Source organism: Mustelus asterias, unplaced genomic scaffold, assembly GCF_964213995.1.
Source record: "Mustelus asterias unplaced genomic scaffold, sMusAst1.hap1.1 HAP1_SCAFFOLD_1372, whole genome shotgun sequence".
NCBI lineage: Eukaryota > Metazoa > Chordata > Chondrichthyes > Carcharhiniformes > Triakidae > Mustelus > Mustelus asterias.
Window position 1 is genome coordinate 52501 of NW_027591317.1, and position 9858 is coordinate 62358.

The 9858-nt window shown below is 53.2% G+C and overlaps 1 protein-coding gene across 1 annotated transcript in view; it reads left to right on the forward strand.

Annotated features, from left to right (window-relative positions):
* The window catches only part of LOC144488205 (glutamate receptor ionotropic, NMDA 2D-like), a gene marked incomplete at both ends in the record, with an annotated part of 47338 nt that extends 39844 nt beyond the window's left edge, over window positions 1–7494 (forward strand). Inside the window, 2 exons of the mRNA XM_078206233.1 lie at window positions 5970–6202; window positions 7153–7494. Coding sequence (XP_078062359.1) covers window positions 5970–6202; window positions 7153–7494 — 575 coding nt within the window. The remainder of the gene's footprint in view (window positions 1–5969; window positions 6203–7152) is intronic.
* Between the last annotated feature and the right edge of the window lie 2364 nt (window positions 7495–9858).

Sequence of the window (9858 nt, forward strand, 5' to 3'; positions counted from 1 at the left end):
TCTCAGTCCTGTCTGATTGGCCCCCTCATCCTGAGACTGTGCACCCCCACCTCCCCCCCCGTGTTCTCGGTTCCCCAGATCCAATCTCCCAGTATCCACCCCTTCACAACTTGCTGCTTTTCAGCGACATCGTGGCTCATTTTTCTCAACTCCAGTGAATATCGATCCAGTTTACTGAGCCTGTCCTGATGGGACAACCCCCTCATCTCAGGGACCTATGGAGTGAGGCCTTCGCTGATCCCGCTGATGTCACTCTCTCCTTGCTCACACTGTCCCAGAGGTGGTTTTGTCAAAACCCTGTTTCCTCGTTGCTTCCTCCAATTCCCTTTGTACCATTCAGCTTCCTAATCGCATGCTGCACCCACACGCTAACTCTCCGCTCCCCTTCACATTCAGGTCATATCGTCGTACAGCACAGAAAAGGCCCTTCGGCCCATCGAATCTGTACTGACAATAACTACAACCAAAGGGCGCGCTAATCCCATTTTCCTGCACTTGTCCCGTATCCTTGAATATTTTGATATTTCAAGAGCTTATCCAAATATTTTGTAAAGGTTGTGAGGTTTCCAGCCTCCAATACCCTCCCAGGCAGCGCATTCCAGATCCCCACCACCCTCTGAGTGAAAAGGTTTATTCTCAAATCCCCTCTGAATCTCCTGCCCCTCACCCGAAAACTCTGCCCCCTCGTGACTGACCCCTCAACCCAGGGGAACAGCAGCTCCCTGCTCACCCGGTCCATACCCCTCCTAATCGTATACACCTCAATCATGTCCCCCCTCAGCCTTCTCTGCTCCAGAGAAAACAATCCCAGCCTATCTCCTTACAGCTCTAATGCTCCGTCCCAGGCAGCATCCTGGTGGATCTCCTCTGTACCTCCTCTAGTACAATCACATCCTCCCTATAGTGAGGTGACCAGAACTGCGCACAGTACTGCAGCTGTGGCCTAACCAACGCTCTGTACAGCTCCAACATTACCTCCTTGTTCATATACTCTATACCATGACTGGTAAAAGCAAGTGTCCCATTTACCTTCTTAACATAAGAACATAAGAACATAAGAAATAGGAGCAGGAGTAGGCCATCTAGCCCCTCGAGCCTGCCCCGCCATTCAATAAGATCATGGCTGATCTGACATGGATCAGTACCACTTACCCGCCTGATCCCCATAACCCTTAATTCCCTTACCGATCAGGAATCCATCCATCCGCGCTTTAAACATATTCAGCGAGGTAGCCTCCACCACCTCAGTGGGCAGAGAATTCCAGAGATTCACCACCCTCTGGGAGAAGAAGTTCCTCCTCAACTCTGTCTTAAACCGACCCCCCTTTATTTTGAGACTGTGTCCTCTAGTTTTAACTTCCTTACCAAGTGGAAAGAATCTCTCCGCCTCCACCCTATCCAGCCCCCGCATTATCTTATAAGTCTCCATAAGATCCCCCCTCATCCTTCGAAACTCCAACGAGTACAAACCCAATCTCCTCAGCCTCTCCTCATAATCCAAACCCCTCATCTCCGGTATCAACCTGGTGAACCTTCTCTGCACTCCCTCCAATGCCAATATATCCTTCCTCATATAAGGGGACCAATACTGCACACAGTATTCCAGCTGCGGCCTCACCAATGCCCTGTACAGGTGCATCAAGACATCCCTGCTTTTATATTCTATCCCCCTCGCGATATAGGCCAACATCCCATTTGCCTTCTTGATCACCTGTTGTACCTGCAGACTGGGCTTTTGCGTCTCATGCAATTAACGATCCTATTCACCTGCTCTGTTACCTTCAGGGATCTGTCAATAATTACCCCAAGATCCCTCTGTTCCTCTGAGCTTCCCAGTGTCCAGCCATCCATTAAATACTCCCTCGTCTTGTTCCTGCTTCCAAAGCGCCTCCCTCACACTGATCAGAGTTAAATACCATCTGCCACTGCTCTGCCCATCTCTCTGAACTTCGACACTCACAGGTTCCACACCTTTGAAAACATATCCTGTGTTTCGATCCTTGTGACCCAAAGTGAGTAACCTCACACTTCCCTCTCATTACAGTCCATCATAGAACATAGAACAGTACAGCACAGAACAGGCCCTTCGGCCCACGATGTTGTGCCGAGCTTTATCTGAAACCAAGATCAAGTTATCCCACTCCCTACCATCCTGGTGTGCTCCATGTGCCTATCCAATAACCGCTTAAATGTTTCTAAAGTGTCTGACTCCACTATCACTGCAGGCAGTCCATTCCACACCCCAACCACTCTGCGTAAAGAACCTACCTCTGATATCCTTCCTGTATCTCCCACCATGAACCCTATAGTTATAGAACCCTATAGAACCCTATACCCTTGTAATAGCTCCATCGACCTGAGGAAATAGTCTTTGAACGTTCACTCTATCTATCCCCTTCATCATTTTATACACCTCTATTAAGTCTCCCCTCAGCCTCCTCCGCTCCAGAGAGAACAGCCCTAGCTCCCTCAACCTTTCCTCATAAGGCCTACCCTCCAAACCAGGCAGCATCCTGGTAAATCTCCTCTGCACTCTTTCCAGCGCTTCCACATCCTTCTTATAGTGAGGTGACCAGAACTGCACACAATATTCCAAATGTGGTCTCACCAAGGTCCTGTACAGTTGCAGCATAACCCCACGGCTCTTAAACTCCAACCCCCTGTTAATAAAAGCTAACACACTGTAGGCCTTCTTCACAGCTCTATCCACTTGAGTGGCAACCTTTAGAGATCTGTGGATATGGACCCCAAGATCTCTCTGTTCCTCCACAGTCTTCAGAACCCTACCTTTGACCCTGTAATCCACATTTAAATTTGTCCTACCAAAATGAATCACCTCACATTTATCAGGGTTAAACTCCATTTGCCATTTTTCAGCCCAGCTTTGCATCCTATCTATGTCTCTTTGCAGCCTACAACAGCCCTTCACCTCATCCACTACTCCACCAATCTTGGTGTCATCAGCAAATTTACTGATCCACCCTTCAGCCCCCTCCTCTAAGTCATTAATAAAAATCACAAAGAGCAGAGGACCAAGCACTGATCCCTGTGGCACTCCGCTAGCAACCTGCCTCGAGTCCGATAATTTTCCATCCACCACCACCCTCTGTCTTTGATCAGACAGCCAGTTACCTATCCAATCGGCCAACTTTCCCTCTATCCCACACCTCCTCACTTTCATCATAAGCCGACCGTGGGGGACTTTATCAAACGCCTTACTAAAATCCATGTATATGACATCAACTGCCCTACCTTCATCAACACACTTAGTTACCTCCTCAAAAAATTCAATCAAATTTGTGAGGCACGACTTGCCCTTCACGAATCCGTGCTGACTATCCCGGATTAATCCGCATCTTTCTAAATGGTCGTAAATCCCATCCCTAAGGACCTTTTCCATCAATTTACCAACCACCGAAGGAAGACTAACCGGTCTATAATTACCAGGGTCATTTCTATTCCCTTTCTTAAACAGAGGAACAACATTCGCCACTCTCCAGTCCTCTGGCACCATCCCCGTGATGTGGAGATGCCGGCGTTGGACTGGGGTAAACACAGTAAGAAGTTTAACAACACCAGGTTAAAGTCCAACAGGTTTATTTGGTAGCAAAAGCCACACAAGCTTTCGAAGCTCTAAGACTCACCTGAAGAAGGGGCTTAGAGCTTCGAAAGCTTGTGTGGCTTTTGCTACCAAATAAACCTGTTGGACTTTAACCTGGTGTTGTTAAACTTCTTACTGTGACCATCCCCGTGGACAGCGAGGACCCAAAGATCAAAGCCAAAGGCTCTGCAATCTCATCCCTTGCCTCCCAAAGAATCCTAGGATATATTTCATCAGGCCCAGGGGACTTATCGACCTTCAGTTTATTCAAAACTGCCAGTACATCCTCCCTCCAAACATCTATTTCCTCCAGCCTATTAGCCTGTAACACCTTCTCTTCCTCAAAAACATGGCCCCTCTCCTTGGTGAACACTGAAGAAAAGTATTCATTCATCACCTCGCCTATCTCTACTGACTCCATACACAAGTTCCCACTACTGTCCTTGACCGGCCCTAACCTCAACCTGGTCATTCTTTTATTCCTCACATAAGAGTAAAAAGCCTTGGGGTTTTCCTTGATCCGACCCGTCAAGGACTTCTCATGTCCCCTCCTAGCTCTCCTAAGCCCCTTTTTCAGCTCATTCCTTGCTAACTTGTAACCCTCAATCGAGCCATCTGAACCTTGTTTCCTCATCCCTGCATCACGATTTCAAGTCTATTTGTTGGTATCACAAGTAGGCTTACATCAACACAGCAATGAAGTTACTGTGAAAATCCCCTAGTCGCCACTAACTCCGGCACCTATTCGGGTACACTGAGGGAGAACTTAGCGTGACCACTGAACCTAACCAGCACGTCTGCCAGAGGAAACCCACGCAGACATGGGGAGAATGTGCAGACAATGCACGGACAGTCGCCGGGAATCGAACCCAGGCTCCTGGCACTGTGAGACAGCAGTGCCAACCACTGTGCCACCTTGCCACTGTTACCCACTCACTTAACCTGTCCCTCCCTCTTTGTGTCCTCCACACAGCTTACCTCCCCACCCAGCTCAGTATCGTCACCAAACTTAGATACCTTGCTCTCTCGCCCCCATCGGAGCTATGAATATCGACTGTAAATAGCTGGGGCCCCAGCGCCGATCCCTGTGACCCTCCATTAGTCACAGCTACTAACTCAAAAATACCCCGTTTATGCCCACCTTCTGCTCCCTGTCTGTCACCCAATCCTCTGTCCATGCAAAGATAGTCCACAGCCCCCCCCCGCTTTTGTCCATTAGCCTTTTGTGTGGCACCTTATCAAATGCATTTTGAAATTCCAGGTACACCACATCTACAGGTTCCCCTCGATCTACTCCACAAGTTACATCCTCAAAAGACTCTAATAATCCTGATAAACAGGATTTCCCTTTGGTAGAGCCATGTTAGTTTGTTCCAGTTGAGCTATAGAATCATAGAATCCCTACAGTGCAGAAGGAGGCCATTCGGCCCATCGAGTCTGCACCGACCACAATCCCACCCAGGCCCGATCCCCACAACTCCACGCAATTACCCTAGCTAGTTCCTCTGACACAAAGGGACAATTTAGCACGGCCGATCCACCTAACCCGCACATCTTTGGACTGTGGGAGGAAACCGGACCACCCGGAGGAAACCCACGCAGAGACGGGGAGAACGTGCAGACTCCGCACAGACAGTGACCCAAGCCGGGAATCGAACCCGGGTCCCTGGAGCAGTGAGGCAGCAGTGCTAACCCACTGTGCTACCGTGCTGCCCAGGGTTCGACTGTTTTTCTAAGCATCTTGTTAAGACTTTCTGAATAATAGATTCCAGCATTTTACCAGCAACTGATGTCAGCCTAGTGGCTGTCTTGTTCTCTCTCTCTCTCTGTCTCTCTCTGTCTCTTTCTCCCTTTTCCCCGTCTCTCTCTCTCTCCGCCTCTTTCTTTCTCACACTCACCCACACTCACTCAATCTCTCTCTGTCTCTTTCTATCTCTCTCCCTCACTCAGTCTCTCTCTGTCTCTTCCTCTCTCTCCCCGTCTTTCTCTCTCTCTCTCTTTCTCTCTCTCCCTGTCTCTTTCTCTCCCTCTCACCCATACTCACTCAGTCTCTGTCTCTTTCTCCCTGTCTCTCTCTCTCTCTCTATCTTTGTCTCTCTCTTTCTCTGTCTCTCTCTCTCCCCCTGTCTCTCTCTCTCACCCATACTCACTCAGTCTCTCTCTGTCTCTTTCTCCCTGTCTCTCCCTCTTTCTCTCTGTCTCTCTCTTTCTCTCTGTCTCTCTCTCTCTCTTTCTCTGTCTCTCACACACTCCCACACTCACTCGGTCTCTTTCTCTCTCTTTCTCTCTCTCTCCCCAGGGGAAATCGAGAAGTTGGAGAGACTCTGGCTCTCCCTGTCTCACACTGCCCCTCTCTCTCTCTCCCCAGGGGACACCGAGATGTTGGAGAGGCTTTGGTTGTCAGGCATTTGCCACAACGATAAAATTGAGGTGATGAGCAGCAAGCTGGACATCGACAACATGGCGGGGGTCTTCTACATGCTTCTGGTTGCCATGGGGCTGAGCTTGCTGGTGTTCGCCAGCGAGCATCTCATCTACTGGAAACTCCGCCACAGTATGCGTCACTCGGGGAGGCTGGACTTCCTCCTGGCCATCAGCAGGGTGAGTGAATGGGGGGAGACATGGGGATGAGCAGCCCATTGATAGGGGTCTGGCCCCATGGGGAGGCCTGTCCCTAGCAACGAGAGGTCAATCCCCATGGGGAGGCCTGTCCCTAGCAACGAGAGGTCAATCCCCATGGGGAGGCCTGTCCTTAGCAACGAGAGGTCAATCCCCATGGGGAGGGCTGTCCGTTGCAACGAGAGGTCAATCCCCATGGGGAGGCCTGTCCCTAGCAACGAGAGGTCAATCCCCATGGGGAGGCCTGTCCCTAGCAACGAGAGGTCAATCCCCATGGGGAGGCCTGTCCCTAGCAACGAGAGGTCAATCCCCATGGGGAGGGCTGTCCCTAGCAACGAGAGGTCAATCCCTATGGGGAGGCCTGTCCCTAGCAACGAGAGGTCAATCCCCATGGGGAGGACTGTCCCTAGCAACAAGAGGTCAATCCCCATGGGGAGGCCTGTCCCTAGCAACGAGAGGTCAATCCCCATGGGGAGGGCTGTCCCTAGCAACGAGAGGTCAATCCCCATGGGGAGGACTGTCCCTAGCAACAAGAGGTCAATCCCCATGGGGAGGACTGTCCCTAGCAACAAGAGGTCAATCCCCATGGGGAGGCCTGTCCATAGCAACAAGAGGTCAATCCCCATGGGGAGGCCTGTCCCTAGCAACGAGAGGTCAATCCCCACGGGGAGGACTGTCCCTAGCAACAAGAGGTCAATCCCCATGGGGAGGACTGTCCCTAGCAACGAGAGGTCAATCCCCATGGGGAGGACTGTCCCTAGCGACAAGAGGTCAATCCCCATGGGGAGGACTGTCCCTAGCAACGAGAGGCTATGTCTGGTTGACGGGGGGAGTTGGGGGGGGCTTTTGTTCTGATTCAGATTGTGGACTGACGATGTTCTCTTTGTCTTGTCTCAACAATCTTCCCGCCCCCTTCCCCGCTCTCCCAACAGGGAATGTACAGTTGCTGCCGTGCAGAAGATGCCAAGGAGTTGGGAGCTTACCCCGTGGCAGGCGTCGAGCGCCCCTTCCGGCCCCGTCCCCTCTCCTCGTCCGCCACATCCCGCCTCCGCCTCCGGCCCCTGCCCCGAAACCCTGCGGCCCCCGGCGCTGCCACGCGTCCCAGCCCTGCCGAGCGATGGCGTCACGCTCGCAGCCCCAACGCGGCCCGACGGGCCCCCCCCACAACCCCCCTGGCCGCCCCCCCACCGCACGAGGCCTATCACCGTCATTATGGACCCATCGACCCAGCTGGGCTGGTCGGGCGCCCCTGTGAGGGCAAGGAGGAAGAGGAGGTGGAGGAGGGGGCCGGAGAGGTGGAGGTGGAGGGCGAGGAGGAGGAGGAAGAGGAGGAGGAGGAGGAGGAGGAAGAAGCCTCGGCACCCCCTCCCCAGCTGCCTCCGCCCTCATACCTGGCAGCCGTGATGCCCCACCATGTAGAGCGGCGGAGGGACCCGCCCTGCCCCTGCCACCCAGGCTGGCGGGAGGCCCTCTACGTGCCTCTGGCAGCCCCCGAGTGGTGGCGGGGGTCCGAGACAGATTCCGGCGAGGAGGAGGGGGAGGAGGAGGAGTCAGAGACGGAGGAGGAGCTGGAGGAGGAGGGGGTGGGGGAGGCTTGCCCCCACCTGCCCCGCACGCCGCGCTGCCGTTGCCCCGCCCGCTTCTGCAGCACCTACCCCTCCCGCCAGCGGGTACCCCCTCCCGCACCCTGGATGGCGGGCACACGCCCTATTCACTACTGGTCAGCCGAGCGACTGGAAGCCCCGCGCACCCGGCACCAGCGTCACCATCACCAGCGTCACCCACCCCCTCCGCCCGCCTCCTCCTCCCGCCGTGCCGCCTGGCACCAGCCTCTCCCCCCTCCCCCACCCCCCCTGGGTCCGCCCATCTACCCCTGCCTCTGCACCCACCACCACCACCCCGCCCGGGAGCGGAGGAGGCGGGGACGGAGGAAGGGCAGGCGGAGGGCGCGGAGTCCCTGGGGAGGCCAGCCTGGGGCTGGGGGCGGGGGAGAGCCAGTTTGCCTGTGCCGGGGGTCCCGGATCCCCCGGGGTAGAGGCAGCCGCGTACCCCCAACCCCCTGTCCGCACCCCCGCGAGCCAGGCCAAGGATACCAGAGACTCCCTGAGGCAGGGGACTACCAGCGGGCACTGAGGAGAGGCTCTTCACATTTCTCCAGCATCGAGTCAGAGGTGTGAGGGACACGGAGAGAGACGCCCTGACCTTGAGAGAGAGAGAAAGAGAGAGAGAGAGAGACGGAGAGAGAGAGACAAAGAGAGAGAGAGACAGAGAGAGAGAGAGAGACGGAGAGAGAGAGACAGAGAGAGAGAGAGAAAGAGAGAGAGAGAGAGAGACAGAGAGAGAGACAGAGAGAGAGAGAGACAGAGAGAGAGAGAGAGACGGAGAGAGAGAGACAGAGAGAGAGAGAGAAACAGAGAGAGAGAGAGACGGAGAGAGAGACAGAGAGAGAGAGAGACAGAGAGAGAGAGACGGAGAGAAAGACAGAGAGAGAGAGAGAAACAGAGAGAGAGAGAGACAGAGAGAGAGACAGAGAGAGAGAGAGAGACAGAGACAGAGAGAGAGACAGAGAGAGACAGAGACAGCGAGAGAGACAGAGAGAGAGACAAAGACAGAGAGACAGACAGAGACAGCGAGAGAGACAGAGAGAGAGACAGAGACAGCGAGAGAGACGGAGAGAGAGACAGAGAGAGGGAGACAGAGAGAGAGAGAAAGAGAGAGAGAGACGGAGGGAAGGAGAGAGAAAGAGAGAGAAAGAGAGAGACAGATGGAGAGAGAGAGAGGGGGACAAAGAGAAATGGGGAGAGAGATCGAGAGACGGAAAGAGAGATGGGGGAGAGAGAGGGGGAGGTGACAAGAGATTTTAGTTTGATTTATTATTGTCACGTGTATTAGTATACAGTGAAAAGTATTGTTTCCTGCGCGCTATACAGACAAAGCATACCGTTCATAGAGATGGAAAGGAGAGGGTGCAGAATGTAGCGTTACAGTCATAGCTAGGGTGTAGAGAAAGATCAACTTAATGCAAAGTAGGTCCATTCAAAAGTCTGACAGCAGCAGGGAAGAAGCTGTTCTTGAGTCGGTCGGTACGTGACCTCAGACTTTTGTATCTTTTTCCTGACGGAAGAAGGTGGAAGAGAGAATGTCCGGGGTGCGTGGGGTCCTTAATTATGCCGGCTGCTTTTCCCCGAGGCAGCGGGAAGTGTAGACAGAGTCAATGGATGGGAGGTTGGTTTGCGTGATGGATTGGGCTACATTCATGACTCTTTGTAGTTCCTTGCGGTCTTGGGCAGAGCAGGAGCCCAGACCAAGCTGTGATACAACCAGAAAGAATGTTTTCTATGGTGCATCTGTAAAAGTTGGTGAGAGTTGTAGCTGACATGCCAAATTTCCTTAGTCTTCTGAGAAAGTAGAGGCGTTGGTGGGCTTTCTTAACTATAGTGTCGGCATGGGGGGACCAGGACAGGTTGTCTTGTCCAGGTGGAGGAGGAGGAGAGAAAGAGAGAGAGAGATGGAGAGAGTGGGAGTCAATGAGAGAACAGAGAGAGGGAAGGAGAGAAAGAGATAGAGAGAGAGACAGACAGAGAGAGCCTCAGTGCGCTCAGAACAGAGAGCGAGACACCAGACTTTGACTTGTGGCA